Here is a 20947-nt window from a genome sequence, read left to right as displayed (position 1 = left end):
AGGACGGGCGATTACACCACCTGCGTGGCCTTGCCTTTATCTAGTGGAACAAGGAGTTCTCATGAGAACATCCTTTTTGTTTGAAAGGAGGAATGATGAATGGACTTGTTTTCTCGCAGGAGAACCCTATAAAAATCCAAAAGACCACGGCGCTGGGCAACCTTTCCACCGACGCGACCAACACCGCGTGCTGCGCCCCGACCCGACGGCAGACCCGGCCGATGCTGCACCGCCCGGCGTTCCCAGCTCCTGGAGGGACGTAAGATTACCCGCATTCATTTCTTTCTGCCTTTCAGCCCTAGCTCCGGTGATGAGCGTTTACGCGGCACTCCAGCCCGTGCCGGGGCCGTAGCCGAGCGTCTCCCCCGGCGCGCCGCGGGCGGGATTCCCTGGAAACGCGGCTTGGAGCGGGCACGGGGCGCGGGGCATCGGGATTTCGACCCAGGGCTGGGGCTGGACAGCGCTCTCCCCGCGGGCCCGGGAGTGGCATCCCGGCAGATCCCGGCAGAGCCCGGCTGAGCCCGCCAGAGCCCCGCGAAGCGCGGCAGTGACCGGGACCGAGGGGCGCTGACCCGACCACGGGGCGGCATCTCCCGGCTCCATCACTCCCGGCTCCATCACTCCCGGCCGGCAGCCGCGTCCCCCGCGGCACAGCTGGGGCTCCCTCGATGGAGGCTGCCGGGGACGAGCGGTGCGGGACGCGGCCATGGCCCCGGGGAGGAGCGGTGCGGGACGCGGCCGCCGGAGCGGACAGAGGCGGGCGCGCCGTCGGGAGCCGCCGCAGCCGCCGGGACAGACACGGCTGTCCTGCTGTCCTTTAGTGCGGCTCTCCTTGGGAGCGGGGAAAAGGGTGGGGGGAAGTGTCTGTCTGTGTGTGTGTGTGTGTCCGGCGCGGGGGGGGGGGAAGAGGGGGATGTTTCTTTAGCCCTCTGGTTTCCCCCGGCTGGGCCGCAATGAGCACAGGATAGGGGGCGGACGGAAGGGCAGCCCCTCCTCGGGATGTCTGGAGGCTGGCGATGGGTTGTGGCTTTTCTACAGCTCATCTGTTAGGGTTATGCAGACCCTGACTGATAGAAATGCGACCCATTGCACCAAAAATAAAATGATGAATATTAATATACGGGGGGGAGGAGAAGGGGGGAGGTTGGGGGCGGGGTGGTGGTGGGGTGGGGAGGGAGTGGGGGGAGCAGACAAACTGGATTAAGAAGTTTCTCACTCACGGCCAGGGGGATGCACAGTACTATGTGGAGTATGGGAGTGGCCCAGTTTATCGTGGGTGATGATCAAGCATGTCTAGTACCACTGGTGAGAAATGCCTAATTTAATGTTTAATGGGGAAAATGCTCCTTCAGGGCATCACCCACTCGAGACCAGGTTCTGGGATTTGGAGAAGTGTGGGTGCTGCAGGGTACTAACTCCACAGCTCCGAGTGCACTGGGCCCTTCCTGGAACATAATGTGGGGCTGCCAGTGGGCACCTTCCCTTTGGCACAGCCCTGCTGGAGCTCTGAGAAACTGGGTGGATTGTGGCATGTGAGAGAGTAAAGCTTGAGAGTGAACCTGCAGCAGTAAAAGGGCTAGCAGCTGAAGTAAAGTTTCTAGGAATCCTCTGGCAAGCACCCTGCCAGGCCTTCCCCAGGCTGCAGATGGACAGCATCTGGTGTGGAGAAGTGTGCAACCCCCTATCTGATGTGTATGCAGGTATATACATGCCTCTGATATGAATTGCACGTGACTTCTACTTACCTCTAACAGATGACTTTTTTTCATGTCCATTTCATCACTGTCCATTTAATCAATGTGCAATTAACTTCTAATTTATCCATGGGCACTTTTGATAATGTTATGGCCCATGTGTTTTCAAATTGCCCCATAATTTTCTGGCAAAACCAGCTGCTTTAAAGAGCTTACTCAGAAATATGTCAGAAAAGGAGGCCCCCTCTCACTACATATGTGGAGACTGCCTTCTTTGACAATATCACTTGCTGTGTGTTTTCATATTGTTTTGTGATTTGCTTGTTGCTACTTTTGACACTGAAATGCTCAAATGATCTCAAGAGTGCTCTTGGCTGGACTGGTTTTCCATTTCATTTGGTCCATAGACAAAAACTAAACTTTTGTTTTATGTATATATGTAAAGCATTGTGTAGGTATAGATATTGGATATATATTGGTCCATTTTATATATGCAGAGAGAGTATATATACAGGAGTGTACAAATATATATTGTTGATATATTTTATTTATACCTAGATACACTGTATATGTATACGTACATGTATTTATATAGAATCATAGAATGGTTAGGGTTGGGAGGTACCTTAAAGATCATCTAGTTCCAGCCTCCCTAGCATTGAACTTGTTCTTAAGGCCACTTCCCCTTTTCCTGTCACTACATGCCCTGGTAAAAAGTCCCTCTCCAGCCTTCTTGCTGGCCCCCTTAATCTACTGTAAAGTGTTGCAGAATATCTGTCGAAGGCCTTGGTCCGAGGGAGGAAGAAAGACACACAAGACACACTAGGACAGTCAGGCAAAGAGATGTCTGCCTGCTCAGCGTAGCAGGCAGCTTTTTATTAAGATCTCTAACCTCTACTTTCTCACACACACAGTATAAACATGTTCTCACAAAAACACTCAGGGATGTAACACCTGTGGTTTGCCAAGCAGCTCTGATCTTGTATTGTTTAATACTCAGGGCTGTATCTATGGGAACATGTAGTTATCCCCACTTTTCTCAAGGGAATGGTCTCACGCCCTGTAACGCTTCAAGCTCCTCTACTTCCAGGGGGCTCGGGGGTTCTATGGGCCTGTCATCTCCCCCACAGTAAGGTTGCTATAAGGTCTCCCAGCTCTCTCAGTCTGTCTTAGAAGAAGTGCTCTATCTCTCTCATAAACTTAGTGACCCTCCTCTGGACTCATTCCAGCAGGCACTTGGGCTTGCCCCAGCCCAGGTGCAGGACCTTGTACTTGGCCTAGTTGAACTTCATGAGGTTTGCACAGGCCCACCTCTCAAGTCTGTCCAGGTCCCTCTGGATGCCGTCTCTCTGTTGCCGTGGGATTTAGGTGCTGAAACTCCCGGAGCAGTTAATTAGGGGTGAGATAAGAACATCTTTTGCCAAGGCTGAGATGTTACAAGACGCATGCCCCTGTTTTAAAAGACAGGGGATGTAAGGGTTAGTAGGGAGTTTCTTTTCCCAGTTTCCCTTGTTGGGGACAAATCAGTTTCTCCCTTTGGATCTAAATAGCTCTCATAATTTTCAAAACATCACCTTATTATCTTATGACATATATTACACCGGCGGATTTTAGTTTTTGTGTTCGCCGGGAATTTACACTGATTTTGTCCTCCCTTCCCCCCTTTCGGTCTGATGGGAGGAGTGGAGGGTCCCGAGTCGGACTGGGCTGGGACTCTAGCCACAGACACCGCTCTAGGCTCTCCTGCAGCTTCTGCACCCCCAGCCGGTCTCTCGCTCGCAGCCGCTAAGGTGTTATGAGTTGCCCCGCTCGTGTTGGCCACAGCTAGGAAATAATTTGTTTGTGCGCTCACTGCGGCCTCAGCTCTGTCTGTAGAGGTGGCAGCAGCTCCTGCACTAAACCCAGATTTTGCCTGTCCCACAGTTGGACCCATTCTTTCTGTGCCGGTGGTCAGCGTTGCCCCGGCACTCGCAGAGCGGTTTTCCCTTCTTTTCCTACACGTTGGAATAGGCTGGGCGCTGGCTGCTCTCGCCCTCGGTTCTGCTCCGCTTGTTATGGAAGCAGGCATCTTTATTGTTATAACAACTGTGAAGTCGTCGGGTGGCTTTAAAATTTCTACAGCACTCGCACCCACTGCAGCTGCGTGCGTGGGGTTAGATGTTACAGGGGAAGGAGCTACCCCCCCCCTTCCCCCCCCCCCCCCGCTTTTCTCGCAACTCTCGGTGTCTTTGTTCCCTGCCGACCTCTGGTCGCGCCTGCCACACCTGGGGCGGTTCCCGAAACAGCAAAGGCAGAGCTGGGTCCCGCCACTCCTGCAAAGTCAGTGGCCCCGGCTCTCTCTCTCGCTGCTACGCTCAACGGTCCCATAGCCTTCCCGGCACTCGCATTTGCCGTCTCTGCCTGGACCACCTGCCAAAGCCTCCTCATTAGTCGGAGCAACAACTGGGACTAGTTTTTTCTGTCCCCGCCCTATTGTGCTGGCTACAGTTCTAAACTTCGGGATCGCTCCCTGCCCCAATCTCGCTTTCTCTGTCACACGCATTCCCGCTGTATCAGGCACAGGCAACACTTTTTTCTTCACCTCGACAGCCAGTTCCGTCGCCGTGGTAACGGCCGTCCCTCACCGCCCACCGTACTAGCTTTCTGCTCTCTTTCTCGATATACTGCCCAGGCTATATCTAATAGTTCATCAGTGTCTCTTTCACTACCATCTGCCTTTTGCAATTTCCTCCTTATATCGTTTGTGGACTGTCCCACAAACAGGTATACCAGATATTGCTTTCCCTTATCTGATTCTAAATCAATATCACTATATTTTCTAACAACATCTTTCAATCTGTTCAGAAACTCTGTGGGCGACTCATTTGCTTTTTGCCTGGTTTCACACATTTTAACCCAACTAATTTCTCTTCTTTTTTCCTCTACAACAGTACAGCCTGCAGCAAACTTTGGGGTCTCTCTTACACTCGGGGCATGCAGCTGCGTTCTTACAGCTCTCATATCGCTATCACCACCGATAGAATCAACTGCCTGAGCACCCATCCGTGGTGCTGGGCTGCTCGCTCTCACAAACACCTCTACATTTGGGGCCGTCGCCCCCCCTGGGGCTGACGCCTTCTCTTCACTGCTACTATCTGAATCAGCGACTCCTACGCCTGCCGCCGTCTCTACACTGGCCAAATGCTGCAGCGCTTTCGCTGTGACTTCTAAAATCTCTTTTGTTTCTACAACAGATGCCGCATCTATAATAACTTTCTCTGATGTTACCAGCCAAAAGCAATCTTACTAAAAGCTGACTTTTCAGCCTTCACTGTTACTGATACAACTATCAACTTTAGCTGTTACTAGTTTCTCTACTTTCGAGCTCACTTCTGCTGTTGCTGTGACAACTTTATCTGCCCCGGCAAAGCTGCCAGCTGCTGCAGAGCTACAGAGTGCTTCCCTGCTCGCGGGAACAGACAGGGCAGACCCCACAGCCATTGCCCCTGTGGGGCCAGGAGTTTCTCTTGCTGTTACTCCTGTTGCAACGAAAGTAGATGTTATTTCCGGGCTAGCCAGCTCCGCAGCATCTGCATAACTCTCTGCCGCGCTGCAAGCAGCTTCAACAAAGGCCGATCTTACTCCAACTAAACGGACAGGACTCGCTCTCGCTGGACCTGAGCTAACTTCTCCAGAGACTTTAATTTGCCTAATCCCTCCCGGTGCAGCCAGATCCACACCAGGGGGTCCACCAATGGCTCCTTCCTGTTCAGCAGGAGCCGGTCCCGATGCCTCTCCTCCTGCAGCTCCAGCCTCTCCCGGGCTGTTTCCTCTCCCATCGGGTGATATTAACACATTTAAATCACCATTCCCCGTGTTTTTAAATAAGACTCATGGGACGGGGTGTTACAGCATTTACCTTAAAGGTGCCAGATCTGCTGGAACTCTGCAGCGACCCTCTTCAGCTTCCCAGGACTGCCAGGCCTCTCCATACTTATACTTCTCCCAACGTCCACCATACCACAGGGGCTTAAACCTTTTTGCCTGCTTGATAGCAGCACAGGTTTCACAGTCACGGATAACCTGAGAGATAATATCTTTCGCTAAATCCACCCCTCGGTCTCGTGCCCATCTATGAGTGCCGTCTCGGCCCTGATGACCTGAAGCATCATGAGCCCATCGAGCTAGGAACAACTCTCCCTTCTGCTGCCAGTCTAGGTCTGCTTGCGAGACCTTGACCTGTGCAGCTCGGTCTGCCTGTTCGTTATTAGCATGTTCCTCATTAGCTCGCTTCTTGGACACATGGGCATCCACATGGCGGACTCTTACATTTAGTTTCTTCACTCTGGCAGCGATGTCTTGCCACAGATCAGCAGCCCAGATGGGTTTCCCTCTACGCCTCCAATTCATCTTTTTCCATCGGTCTAGCCATCCCCATAGGGCATTGGCTATCATCCACGAATCGGTGTACAGGTAGAGCCTTGGCCATCCTTCTCTCTCTGCGATATCTAGGGCCAATTGGACCGCTTTGAGTTCTGCAAACTGACTCGATTCGCCTTTACCTTCAGTGGCTTCCGACACTCGTCGGGTGGGAATCCAAACAGCTGCTTTCCACTTCCGGCCCCTCCCTACAATACGGCAGGAACCATCGGTGAAAAGGGCATAGCGTCTTTCTTCATCTGGCAGCTTATCATATGGCAGAGCTTCTTCAGCTCGACTCACTGGCTCTTCTTCTTCTTCTGCCAGACTGAAGTTCCCACCTTCAGGCCAATTGGTTATGATTTCCAAAATGCCAGGGCGATTCGAGTTCCCGATTCGGACACGTTGCGTAATCAAAGCAATCCACTTGCTCCACGTGGTGTCGGTGGCATGATGCGTAGAGGGCACCTTCCCTTTGAACATCCAGCTCAACACTGGTAATCGGGGTGCCAGGAAGAGAAGAGAGCGAACTCTCTTATCAATGCCTTATTTACACCCTAGGTTACATAAAGGAATAGCATGGAATACTTCCTTGGTCACCTTCCCAGTTCCTTCCTGGTTACAAGCTGGTTTCCAGGAAGGCCTAGACTGAAACCATCACACGGGGGTAGTTTTAACTCGATCTTTTCCTCCTTTTTCTAACTCTACTTCTGATTTTTCTGCCCTTTCTGAGCTTTCGTTTCTCTTCTCTCCCCTCAATCCAGGGCGTGTTATCAGAAACATAAACAACTCTGCGTACCTGATCTCTTCCCATTTTTGCTCCGCATTGAGGAGTGAAATTAACTTCAATACCGTGTCTAGCTCAGAAGAGCCGAATTCTGGCCAAGTCACTCCTTTCATCTGCCCAAATAACGGTCATACACTTACAGATAGCCTACACAGTTCTTCCTTCTTTAAAGTTGTTTCAGAACCAGTTAAAGTCTTCCAATACTTCAAAACCATTCTCAGGGGGGATTCTTTAGGGATCTCAACTTTTGAATCCACACAACCCATGATTATAAAATACAAAACAGACCACAGTCACACGCTGGGATTTGAACCTGTTTCCTTACAGTTACCAAGCTGTTCCTGTTATCTCTCAGCTATTCTTACTGAGTCACACCGACTCCAGAGCCCCACCGGCTCTTCCACAGCGTCAGAGCACCGGAATGTCGCTGGGTACCTCTCGAAAGGTCTCGGTCGGAAGGGGGAAGAACGACACACAACACACATGAGGGTAGTGAGACAAAGAGATGTCTGCCTGCTCAGCGCAACCTTGGCACATCCTCGGGGTGTAGGAAGATGGTAAAAAAGCAGTCCTTTAAATCAATTATTATTAGCGGTCAATATGCTGGGAGCATAGCATATCCTAGCTGCAACACTCCCATCGATTCTATGATTGCGTTTACTGCTCTTAAATCCTGTAGCATTCATTTGCCACTTTTTTGGGGGATGCAAAACACAGGAGCATTCCAGGGACTGTTTGTTGGCACAATGTGTCCTGCTTCTAATTGCTCTTTTACAAGCTTTTGTGCCCAAGTACATCCCCAATGAACAAGGAATTGGAGCGATAAAGAGAGCTACTTTGGCTAATTGTCCCTCTGGTCCCAAGACAGTGAGTATTTGAGCACTCTGTCTGGGCCTTTGTGTGCCTCCCACCCCCTGAATGGTTGCAGCTGGGCAAACAGTAGACCAGTGAAGTGGCCATTCTGAGTCTTTTATGATGGAAACATCAGCCCCAGAATCCGCAAGGCCTGTAAATCTGTGCCCATTAATCTGGCACGTCATGAGCAGCTGAGTGGCTGTGATGGCTGCTGCCCAGTAAACCTGTGGGTGTCCCCATGCTACCAAAGGCCCCTGAACCCCGCTCCCTCCCCCCCTCCCCTGCAGGCGACACACTGTAGAAGGGGATTAACTGAGCAATCTTCTGTCCCTTTGGGATGAAACAGGGGGGTGAAGGGGTCCATGCCATCATTAGAATCTCGCTATGAGAATCTGAGTCTATTACTCCAGGTAGCACAAACAAACCCATTCCGGTGGTAGAGGATCTTCCAATCAGCAGTGCGTGTACCCCTGGGCTAAGGGGACCCCAAAGCCCAGTCGGGATTAGCACCACCTCAGTGGAAGTTATGAAGACTGTGTCCCTGTTGGATAGGTCCAGCCCAGCGCTGGTTGATGTGGAGAGGCACAGATTGCTGGCTGAAGTGGGGGGGCACAAATTGCCAGCCTGTTCCCCTGTGTTGCATGTGTTTGCTGTATCGGGGCGTACGGCAGCGCCCCTCGCCTCCAGTTTTTTGGCACCCTCCTTGCTTTGGGGTGCTTTCGGGGTGCCACAACTAGGGGTTTCCTAGGGCAATCCCTTTGGAAGTGATCTGGGGCCCCACAAATGTAGCAACCATTTCTGGGTCTGGCCCCCTCCTGTGTTCTTAATTGGGCACTCAGTGCTACTGCCAGTAAATCTGTTTGGTGTGTTAAAGAACCCACCCCTTGGCAGGCACGAACTAATTCTGAGATGCTACAAGTTTCCCTTTTAGGAAGGGTTTGCAGAACTCTTTTACAATCAACATTAGCGTTTTCGAAAGCCAGTCTTCTGCTAAGGATTTCCCCGGCTTCCTCATTTTCAATCTGCCTATCTAGAGCAGATTGCAGCCGATCTAGGAATTGTGTGTAAGGTTCTGTTGGGCCCTGTATTATTTTTGTAAATGACAAGTTTGTGTCTTTGTCTGATGTGGGTAGTTTTCTCATTGCTCGCATTGCATGCTTTGCTATGACTTCGTATACTTCTCTATTGTACCCGGTTTGTGTGTCTATGGAACGATAGTTCCCATCTCCTGTGAGCTGGTGTGCTGTTACCCCTGCTTGTGGGTCATTAGCATAAGCGGAGCAGATTTCTCTAAAATCGTTCAGCCATACATTATACTGTGTGTTAGTGAGGCTTATTTTCAACAGGGTTCTCCAGTCATGTGGCATGAAAATGTATGTGGAGCTCGGTGTTTCTAAAAATGCAAGTGTGTTAGGGGAAGATACACCAGTTTCTCTTATCAGCTGTCTCAGCTCTTTGGTTAGTTCATGTGGCAAGGGCTGAAACCTGCAGTTTTGGCGTGGACCGATAATTACAGGACATGCACGTAACACTTGTAAGTCCCCAATTCGCAATGTCTCCTCTCTGCACAAACCCCATCTATCAATCAATCCCTCTCTGTATGTAGCTTCGTCCCCTCGAGGCAGAGCTATCCCGAAATCTCCCTCCTCATCCCCCCATTCCTCCCATTCCCCCCCCCTGCAGCTTCGGCGAAATCGGCTCCCCGTCCCTTCTCGCCGACCCGTCCCTTCCCGCCGACCCGTGTCCCTTGGGCTCCGGGTTCCCTTCCCCGTAGTGGAATCGTGAACGGCTCCACCCCCTCCCCCTGCCGGGTTTTGTGTGTTTAAACTGCGGCGGGTAAAAGTTGGGCTGCTGCTCGCAGCGTGAGCGGGGGGGGGTGTGTTTGCTGTTCTTTGGTGTGCTCTGCTTAATGCAGACGTTATAGCTTGCCAGGCTGGGTAAGCATTGTTCGCTTGGGGGTCTCCCCCTTCACCTTTGAGTTTTATAAGGTTCCCTATTTTGTCCCAAATGTGGATGTGGAGGGCTTCAACCAGAGGCAGTTCTGGTACAGCTACCTTAATGAACCGTACCAGCTCTGTTCATTCAGCCCGTGTAACCTGTATGTAACAAGGCTTCAGCAGTGTAGCTAATGCGCCTGTGTCCTGTGAGAGCTCGGTGGGGAAGAAGTTTCCCTGTCGCTGGGTATCTGTCGAAGGTCCTCGGTCTGAGGGGGGAAGAAGACACACAACACACACGAGGGAGTGAGACAAAGAGATGTCTGCCTGCTCAGCACAGCAGGCAGCCTTTTATTAGGTTCTCCTACTTCTACTTTCCTGTGGGAATCTGAAGTCTCAGACTTTCTAAGTGGGTGATAGTACTTGTTTGAGTCTGGTCCCCTGTGGTCACATCAGCAATCTGGGCAATCAGTTCAGCTTTGTTATGTACAGCAGCTGTTTGTGAGCCAGTGTCAGCATCGAGGTAACTCACTGGCAGCTGCCACTGCCCATTAGGTTTATGGACAGACCATACTGTCCATGGTGCCTGGAATTCTGCAATTTCTGGGGTAATGTTTTCACGTGTTCCTAAAGGGAGTGGGTGGGGGTTTACATTTGTTATTTTAGAAGGAGGCAGACTTGGAGCAGTTTGCAACAGACGGGCAGAGGGGGGTGGGAGACCAAACACCCCTTCTCTCCCTCTGGTATCTGTCCAGGCCCTCCCCTTTACCAGATCTAACCCCAGAATGTTAGCTGGTAATGGCCTTGCCTTTTTAGGCCTTAGTCCACCTGAGGCATCTCCTTGCCTTTTTAGGGCTTCGTCCACCCGAGGCATCTTCTTGCCTTTTTAGGGCTTAGCACTGAGGGGATGGGCTCAACTGTCCATCTGGGGTATCTCCTTGCGTTTTTAGGGCAAAAGTCAAAACCTGCAAACTCCTGGAATGCATAAATCATTAACTATTTCAGTCTCTGACACACCCCGCAACACCCCAAACTCCTCAAACTTCAGTTGTGGGGCTGTGACTTCACCCCACATTTCCCATATTACCTTTGAGTCTCAGAGCTGCTAGTGTCCACTGCTGAAGAGGATCTGTCTGTTTGCTGATTTGTGTCGGTTCTCTGTCGGCTGGGCTTGCAATGCTGGGCTGTGGCGTCCTGGCGTCGGCGGCTGGTGTCCCGGTGCAGGCTGCAAGCTGCTGCGCCTCCCACAGTGGGGTAGGGGTTTATAAGGCTTTTAGGAGGGTCAAAGGGGAACCAATTACAAGTTCAGGGGCATACAGAAAAAAACAATCAGGTAAAAGGTCAACAGCCAATAGGAAGGGGTTAACAAGGACCAATGAGAAACACCTCAGGACATCTTCCCAGGACATTCCTGTATGAGAGACAAGTCCCTCACAGGGGGTTGTTACGACCCGCCCCAGGAAAAGAGGGGGGGGGTAACCCAGGTTTTATCAAAAATTCCTTTGGGGTGGATTAAAGCGAAACGACACTGAATAATCGGTGTATGAAAATATATATTGATAAGATTTATTTTAACAATTTTGAATCAACAGGTAAGTTAACATTTTTGGGTGCTGTCATAACCTTTCTGGGGAGGAGAAAAATGCATAGGGGAGAGAAAGGCAGGATAAGAGCCAGGGAGAGTAAGAGAAAAGAAAAGAACCCCTTTTGGGGGGGGGAGAAACTGTTTAGGGGAGAGGAAAACCAGGATGAGAGTAAGGGAAAAGAGAAGCTGAGAGTATAAAAGAAATGGACATAGTCACCGCCTACTGGATCCAGCGATGCTTGAGAGCGATGGTCTTGATTCGCAGGCGGTGGGGAAGAAGGAGAACTCCCAAATTCTCAAAGTCACCAGTCAGTTTATATACCCTCAGCATGCTCTGGCACCTCCCTGGCATGAGGGGTTGTTTTCCTTTTTTGGGCTTAGTCCACCTGAGGCATCTTCCAGGCCTTGTGCTGTGTCTTTTTTGTGCTGTGTCTTTTGTGTTTCGCCTGGTTCCCGCCTTTCAAGTTTAGCAGAGGGAGGGCGGGTCCTGATTGCCCATCAGATGTATCAATAGTCAAAAGCCTGCAAGGTCAGTTCTTGCCTTTTCAGGACTTCACACCTCTTGATTGCCCATCAGACGTATCAATAGTCAAAAGCCTGCAAAAGTCTCCTAGAATGCATAAATCATCAACCATTTCAGTCTCTGACAGGGGTGTCAGGAAGAAGAAGCAATGACCTTGCAGAAAATACAAAAAGCCATTTTGAAACCTGTTTAAACCACATTAAAAACTTCTGTTTCTATAACATTTGAGCGGTTTTCTTCTTTTTCTTCACTAGTCCATCTCTGACAGGACTTCTTCCATCCTGCATATGGCAAATCCATTGCCACAGGTATCTATCAATTGTTAGGTTTGGTCAGTAGAAAAAGCACACACACACACACACAGAGAGAGAGTTGAGACAAGAGTTGTCTGCCACCTAAGCGCAGCAGCATCCTTTATTGAGGCAGCTAATCCACACTTTCCCACACACTTTCTGTAAACATAATTTCTACAAAACACCATAGCGCTAACACCTGCAATTGTGAAACATAGCCAGTATCTCTGTCCTTGCACTGCTTGTCATCTTTCCAGCCAACCCCCGGCTTCTCAAGGCTGCTCTGTTTATGGGAACAGTTAATTAACTTCACTGTTCTCATGGGAACGGCCTTATACCATCCAATATTTTAAACTCGTCAACTTCTAGGGGCTCAGCGGACCCGCCGCCTTCTCCCACAGTTCCCCCTGTCTGTAGTTGTGCGACAAAGACCGCCCGCATCGTAACCTGCAGGATACGATACTAGACATGGCAGCATCAGTAACACAACCACTTCTGCCGGGGGCAGGATTGCACCCCCTTTGTTTTCCCTTCTTTCCCTTTCCTGCCTTTCGCTCCCCCCTGTTTCCCCCGTTTCCTTTGACAAGTTGGTCCCCCTTGAAGCAAAACTGCTGCTTCGTTAAGGGAGTTTTCACCATCGGTGTCAGAGGATGAGGGAGAGGGAGGGAGTGGGGGATAAGGGTCGGGTGCATTTTGGGAAAAGTCAATAAGAGGAGGTGAATTGTCATTGCTCTCCGTATGTTGCTGCTTGGCTAAGCGGTCTGTCAGGGAAGGATATTGTATAGGAGGTGGAGGAACAGCCGCAGATGGATATGTCCTAAGGGGGGGGTTGACAGGGGAGAAGACAGACGGCAGCATGCCACCGCCAGGGGTTGGTGCTGCTGGCGCCGCACACGGAGTCGTCGCTGCGCACGGACTCGCCGCTGGCACAGGTGCGGGAGTGCCGCTGGCACAGGTGCGGGAGTGCCGGGGCCACGGATGGATCCGCAGGCACGGGTGTGCCGTAAAAACCCACAGCCACCGCTGCCGGCACAGAGCCACCCGGAGCCATGGCTGCCTCTGCCGGTGAGGGTATGCTGTAAAGAGCCACAGTCACTGCTGCCAGTGCCACGGACGGCTTTTATGTTGGCTTCTTGTCTACTCACTCTTGGTCTATTGCAGTTTAACACTCTTTGGTCCTGATGTATTTCATTTGAAATTAAGACATTTGTCTACTTCTGCATAAAAGTTGTTTCCATGGCTTTCGGCTTGAATTTTGGTGGTACAGCTTTCAGGTCTGCTTACTGGAACAAACTATCTGTAAACAGTTAACTTCTGACACGTTGTTAGTTTATACTTGAAATAAAACAGTATTCCCCCCTTACTGAGTTAGGGTATGTGAGAAATAGAAACCCAGTCGGGCAATTTCCAATCAGAATTTTATTATATGATAAAAGCAAATTCAGCGCTGGGTGATCAGGGAAGGGGTCCAACAACTCCCAACGCCTGTCACACCCAAAGAAGACATTTGTTTTACATTTATTTCCAGCTACTCCATGAATATTCATTATACATAAGTATAAACATTACACATTGTTAGGTCAGACATTCCACAGAGATTTCTTAACAAGCATTCATAATATATTGTTAAATCAGACTTTCAGCAGATGTTCACTTGTTATCTATACTAAGTTATAAATTTTAAGAAAGATGCTATTATCTAGCTAACTAAACAAAATTCTCTCACTATAAGTCTTACACAAGGTAAAAGGGAGGTAACTTGTTTTATCTCTTTATAGGGGCCCAATTAAGTTTTACGACTTGTTTTCTTTTCTCTCCAGATCATATTGACCTTACACTGTTTTCTCTTAATTAGCTCAAATCATTTTCTCAGTTTATCACAGGTAGAAATATTCCTTCACAGGTTATGAGCCTGTGACAGTTTTAGAAGACAGGGGAGGCAGGGGTTAATAGATAGTTTCTATTTTTTAGTTTTGTTTATTGGGGACAAATTACTTTTTTCTCTTTCAAATCTAGATAACTTTTAGTGTCTCCTCTCTTTACAGAATTTGACATTAACTTTTCACCTATTACATATATTGCATTGGTGGGTTTTAGTTTTTGTATTCGTTGGAAATTCACACTGATTTTGTCCCCCCCTTTTCGGTCTGGTGGGAGGGTACAGATTGTGGAGGCTTGGGAGAGCTGAAGGGGGAGTGACAGCTCCGTCTCCACCCCTAATGGCAGAGCCAGAGGGTCCCATGGTAGGTTGGTCTGGGACTCCAGTTACAGGTACTGCTTTAGGTTTTCCTGCAGCTTCTGTACTTTTAGCTGGTCTCCTGCTTGCAGTTACCAAGGTGTTATGAGTAGTTCTACTTGTGTTGGCCACAGTTAGGAAGTGATTTGCCCTTGCGCCCGCTGCGGCCCCCGCTCTGTCTGCAGAAGTGGCAGCAACTCCTGTACCAAACCCAGACTCCAACTGTCTCGCGGTTGGACTCGCAGTGGTCAATGCTGCCCCTGCACTCGCAGAGCGGTGGCGGCGTCTGCAACCATCACGTATTTTCCCCCTTCCTCTCCTACACGTTGGGGTAGGCTGGGCACTGACCGCTCTCGTCCTCAGCCCTGCTCCGCTTGTTATGGGAGCAGGCATCCTTATTGCTATGACAAAGTCGTCGGGTGGTTTTAAAATCTCCACAACACTCGCACCCACTGCAGCTGCCTGCGTGGGATTAGCTGTTATAGGGGAAGGAGTCACCCCCCGCTCGCCAGCCAGCACAGGCAGGGGAGGTTCTACACTCTCATTTATTCTCTTTGCCCTTGCCTTTCTCATAGATCCCGGTGCCTTTGCTACGACTCGATCTCTGGTCGTGCCTGCCACACCTGGGGTGGTTCCCGAAACAGCAAGGGCAAAGCTGGGTCCCACCACTCCTGCAAAGCCAGTGGCCCCAGCTCTCTCTCCTGCTGCCGCGCCCAACAGTCAGAGAATCAGAGAATCAGACGGGTTGGAAGGGACCTCTGAGATCATCAAGTCCAACCCTTGATCCACTACCACCACAGTTGCTAGACCATGGCACTAAGAGCCACGTCCAGCCTCATCTTAAAAACCTCCAGGGACGGAGAATCCACCACTTCCCTGGGCAGCCCATTCCAATGCCTGATTACCCACTCTGTAAAGAATTTCTTTCTAATATCCAACCTAAACCTCCCCTGGCGCAGCTTAAGGCCATGCCCTCTTGTCCTACTGCTGATTGCCTGGGAGAAGAGACCAACCCCCCACCTGCCTACAACCTCATCTCAGGGAGTTGTAGAGAGTGATGAGGTCTCCCCTGAGCCTTCTCTTCTCAAGGCTAAACAACCCCAGCTCCCTCAGCCTCTCCTCATAGGACTTGTGTTCAAGTCCCTTCACCAGCCTTGTTGCTTTTCTCTGCACCTCAACATCTTTCCTAAACTGAGGGGTCCAGAACTGGACACAGTACTCCAGGTGAGGCCTCACCAGCGCTGGGTACAGGGGCAGAATCACTTCCCTGGTCCTGCTGGCCACACTGTTCCTGATCCAGGCCAGGATGCCATTGGCCTTCTTGGCCACCTGGGCACACTGCTGGCTCATGTTCAGCTTCTTGTCAATCAGCACTCCCATGTCCCTTTCTACCTGGCTGCTCTCCAGCCACTCTGTCCCCAGCCTGTAGCACTGCAGGGGGTTGTTGTGGCCAAAGTGCAGGACCCGGCACTTGGCCTTGTTGAACATCATCCCGTTGGAACCAGCCCAACTCTCCAGCCTATCCAGGTCCCTCTGCAGAGCCCTTCTGCCTTCCAGCAGGTCGACACTCCCTCCTAACTTGGTGTCGTCTGCGAATTTGCTAATGATGGACTCAATCCCCTCATCTAAATCATCGATAAAGATATTAAACAGAACTGGACCCAACACTGACCCCTGGGGAACACCACTAGTGACCGGCCGCCAGCTGGATGCAGCCCTGTCCACCAGCACTCTCTGGGCCCGGCCCTCCAGCCAGTTCCTAACCCAGCACAGAGTGCCCCTGTCCAAGCCATGGGCTGCCAGCTTTTTCAGGAGTATATTATGGGAGATGGTGTCAAAGGCTTTGCTGAAGTCCAGATAGACACATCCACAGCCTTCCCCTCATCCACCAGGTGGGTCACCTGATCGTAGAAGGAGATCAGATTGGTCAGACAGGACCTGCCCCTCCTAAACCCATGCTGGCTGGGTCTAATCCCTTGTCCATCCTGTAGGTGCTGTGTGATTGCACCCAGGATGATCTGCTCCATAACCTTGCCAGGCACTGAGGTCAGACTGACAGGCCTGTAGTTTCCTGGGTCCTCCTTCCGACCCTTTTTGTGGATTGGTGTGACATTTGCCAACTTCCAGTCATCTGGGACCTCCCCAGTGAGCCAGGACTGTTGGTAAATGATGGAGAGAGGCTTGGCGAGCTCTTCCGCCAGCTCCCTCATCACCCTTGGGTGGATCCCATCTGGTCCCATAGACTTGTGGGGATCCAAGTGGCTCAGCAGGTCGCTGATTGTTTCCTCCTTGATTACGGGGGGACTATTCAGCTTCATATTCCTATCTACAAGCTCCAGAAGCCAGCTGTCCTCAGAGAGACCTGTCCTACCGTTGAAGACTGAGGTAAAGAAGGTGTTAAATACCTCAGCCTTTTCCTCATCTTTAATAACTATGTTCCCCACCACGTCCACTAAAGAATGGAGGTTTTCCTTGTCCCTCTTTTTGCTACTTATGTAGCTATAGAAAGACTTTTTATTTTCCTTAACAGAAGTGGCAAGATTGAGTTCTATCGCTGGGTATCTGTCGAAAGGGTCCCGGTCCAAGGGGGGAAGAAGACGCACAACACACACGAGGATCGTGAGACAAAGGGATGTCTGCCTGCTCAGAGCAGCAGGCAGCCTTTTATTAGGTTTTCCTAACTCTACTTTCTCACACACATAACACAAACATCTTTCTACAAAAATACTAAGGAATGTGCATCTGCACACAGCTCAAGGCTGTGTCCATGGGGATTATCTGGTTGGCTTCACTGCTCCCATGAAAAACGGCCTAACACTCCACAATACTCCAAAGTCCTCAGACTTCAGCTGTGGGGCTGTGACTTCCCCCCACATCGTGCTGTCCAGCTCTCAGGGCCGCTTCCATGGGAATATGCAGCCACCTCCACCTTTCTCAGGGGAACGGTCTTACTCCCCTCAATGCCTCCAGCTCTTTCGCTTCCAGGGGGCCCAGGGGTTCCATGGGCCTGCCATCTCCCCCTACAATTCCCCCTGTCTGTAATTGTGCTACAAAGACTGCCTGCATCGTATCCTACAGGGCCCTTTGCAGGAGCGATACTAAACATGGCAGCATTAGTAACACAATTACAATAATTACCAAAATCAGCAGTCCTGTTTTAATGATGGATAACAGCCAACCAGACAAACCCCATTTACCAAACAACTTGGTTAACCAATCCCATTCATCATCAACTTGTAATTTGTGGACCCCTTCTTTCAAAAGCTGTGTATGGATTCACTATGGTCCGACAAATTCATGCAACACATTCCATCAAACTCAGTGCAACCGTGACCTTGTGCTAACAACAGAAAATCAAGTGCAGCTCTATTCTGCAGTGTGGCACGCCTAACACTATCTACGTCAGTTAATAGACCACTCAGTGCAATAGAAGTAGCATTGGTTTGCTTACTCAACCAACATCCCAAGTTTGTCAACTTTTTTAATGCTGCCGCTGCTGCAACTCCAGGTGTGAGCGCTGATGCTGCTATAATTTCCCTGAGTCCCCAAAAGGTTACCCGATCATCACATTGTTTTGAAAATTGATGAATGCCGCGCTTCCCTCGCTTTTTATTATGAATCATGGTAAGATTAGGAGTGAGCAGAGTAAGCCTCCCCAAGCTACATGGTCCACCATTCTAGATGGACCACTAGTCTAGATGGAATTCCACTCCATGCTCTATCTCCACAAATAAGAAAAACTCCACTAGGTAAGGCAATAGGTACATTAAAAGATCGTGAAATATGTTTAGAAGTATAATTACACCAAGCAGTAGCATTTGTATATACAGGCAATGTTGCATTCACACTCTGTCCTCTTCTCTTTGAGTTATATGTATAATTAAACATTATACAAGCATCCATGACCACTGAGCCTAGCAATTCCAGTTCTTGAGGTTCTTGTGTTACTTGAGGTAAGTATGCATAAATGGGGTCCCAGTTATCAACATTGATCTTTGGTGCAGAGCTGTTGCAGACTTTCTGGAACTCTGGACAAGGCCACTTATCCAGAGGTAGTCCGACCAAGCAGGTAGAAAAAGGATTCTCTGGGTTGGCTAGAGAAAGGCACAAGGTTTCCTGATGGATCATCTCAACTAGGGTCACCCACACATTCTGCTTGGGTTGCGGGACCATCCACCCATTGACGGGAAGGATCATTAAGCACAGGACGAACACACCGGGCAGGTACCCAACGAGGGCTATCACCTGTGGAAACACAAGCATATCCCCTTCCCCAAGTTATCAACTCATGTGGACCAGACCACTGACCTGAGATAAGATCCCGTATCTGCACAGGAGCTTTGCCAGACAGTGGTTGAGTTGACAAAAGAGAGGAGAAATGCATTTAAGACTTCCTTCTTGAAGTATGTCCATCCCTCCTGGACCCCTTTGTTTTCAAGGGCTGTTTCCCACGGTACCCTCTGAACCAGTTTCTTGAACAGGCTGAAATCTGCCCTCTGGAAGTCCAGCGTAGAGGTTTTGTTGATGGCCCTTCTTGCATCCCTGAGTATTGAGAATTCTATTATTTCATGGTCACTGTGACCCAGACGGCCTCCAACCACCACATCTCCCACCAGCCCCTCTCTGTTTGTGAACAGCAGGTCTAGCAGGGCCCCATCCCTGGTAGGCTCATTTACCAGCTGGAGCAGGAAGTTGTCTTCTATACACTCTAGGAATCTCCTAGACTGCCTCTTCTCTGCCGTGTGGAGTTCCCAGCAGACATCCAGCAGGTTAAAGTCACCCACAAGCACAAGGGCTGGAGATTTTGAGACATCTGCCAGCTGCTTGTAGAAAAATTCATCATCCTCATCATCCTGGTTGGGTGGTCTGTAACAGACTCCCACCAGGATGTCAGCCTTGTTGGCCTTCCCCCTGATTTTGATCCACAGGCACTCAACCTTATTGTTACTGACTTCAAGTTCTAAAGAGTCAAGAGACTCTCTAACATACAGAGCCACCCCTCCACCTCTCCTACCTTGCCTGTCCCTTCTGAAGAGCTTGTAGCCATCCATGGCAGCACTCCAGTCATGTGAGTCATCCCACCATGTTTCTGTGATGGCAACTACATCATAGCTTTCCTGCTGCACGATGGCTTCCAGCTCCTCTTGTTTGTTGCCCATGCTGCGCGCATTGGTGTACATGCACTTCAGGTGGGCTGCTGATTTCGTTCTTAACTCAGGCTTTCTGTCCTTAGGCTGATCACTGGAGAGCCCGGTTTCAATCCCTTCCCCCTTCAAACCTAGTTTAAAGCCCTCCTGAGCAGCCTTGCCAACTTATGCACTACAGTCTGTCGCTGGGTATCTGTCGAAGGGGTCCCGGTCTGAGGGGGGGAAGAAGACACACAACATAGGATGATGAGACAAAGAGATGTCTGCCTGCTCAGCACAGCAGGCAGCCTTTTATTAGGTTTTTCTAACTATTTTCTCACACACATAACACAAACATCTTTCTACAAAAATACTAAGGAATGTGCACCTGCACACAGCTCAAGGCTGTGTCCATGGGGATTATCTGGTTGGTTTCACTGCTCCCATGATGTAGCAGTTCGTTTGGATACATGTCCGGAATAAAGACAAGTGCCAGAAATACTCAAACACACAAAATATCTTTTATTACAGTGAGAATAATAATAGTAATAGTAATAAACTTAGCAAGAGGAATCAAAAACTAAAAAAGGATACAAAATAACTACCTTATCGGGTGGCATTAAAACAAATACTACGAACAGCATTTAATACAGTATTAACTAGTGAAAAGGGATATCAAAAAAGGATCTTAACACAATATTATGGATAACACGATATTGGTTAGTAAAAAGGGAAACTAAAGGAAAAGTGCTATAAACATAAAAGGGGAATTAAAGGAACATAAAAAGGATATTAAAAAGTTTGTTCTCTCAGTTGCTTCCTATCAAAAAAAAACTGTGCTTACCCACACAGGCAGGCCAGGGCTGTCAGGATCTGCAGCAGCTGGTCGGTACCCATGCTTAGCGGGTGTCCCCGCGGAGCAACACAGTCTCGGTGGTAGGATGAGTATCGCTCAGCTCAGCAGTCCCGACACCCCATTTTTATCAGTTCCACATTACACTACGTAGGGCCAGTATGTAGTATAAGGTGATGCCTGAATGGCAGCCAAACATCACCTAATCATTACCTAATGTGAGAAAAATCTCTTTTACCAATTTATAAAAACGGCAAAAAAAACACTTGCAGGACAAGGAAACTTACAGAAAAGAATCCTTTATTTGCAGCGCTGGGTGCAGTCCCAAGCCACCCGCCTGGAAAAGCACACCCCCTCCAAGAGCCCGCTTCTTTTTGTACTCATCAGCTACCCAATATCTTGAATATTCAGCAGGTAACAAGTATTTTACCTTAAAGGGTAACTTTCAAATCGGCGGGTGGGTGTCACCCTCCCACCTGATTGGTTCCGCTTGATTGATCCCACTTGATTGGTCCCACCTGATTGGATCATGACGTACCCCCCTGTACAGCTTGATTGATTGATGACGTACCCCCCTGTACATGTACAGAGGGCCCCCCTGTACAGCTTGATTGATTGATGACGTACCCCCCTGTACATGCACAGGGGGGTTCTTTTTGCACA

General features: G+C 49.7%; 1 protein-coding gene across 1 annotated transcript; it reads right to left on the bottom strand.

Annotated features, from left to right (window-relative positions):
* Positions 1-16828: 16828 nt before the first annotated feature.
* Positions 16829-20454, bottom strand: LOC127469851 (uncharacterized). Its single transcript, XM_051784665.1, has 4 exons — positions 20276-20454; positions 18763-19664; positions 18254-18550; positions 16829-16867 (listed from the first exon to the last, which is right to left on the bottom strand). The coding sequence occupies exons 2-4, from the start codon at positions 19483-19485 to the stop codon at positions 16829-16831; spliced, it is 1059 nt and encodes a 352-aa protein (XP_051640625.1). The 5' UTR covers positions 19486-19664; positions 20276-20454.
* Between the last annotated feature and the right edge of the window lie 493 nt (positions 20455-20947).

Source organism: Manacus candei, unplaced genomic scaffold, assembly GCF_025592945.1.
Source record: "Manacus candei isolate 608988 ecotype Guabito, Panama unplaced genomic scaffold, ASM2559294v1 h1tg000018l, whole genome shotgun sequence".
Lineage (NCBI taxonomy): Eukaryota > Metazoa > Chordata > Aves > Passeriformes > Pipridae > Manacus > Manacus candei.
This window is presented reverse-complemented; position numbering and strand designations above follow the sequence as displayed.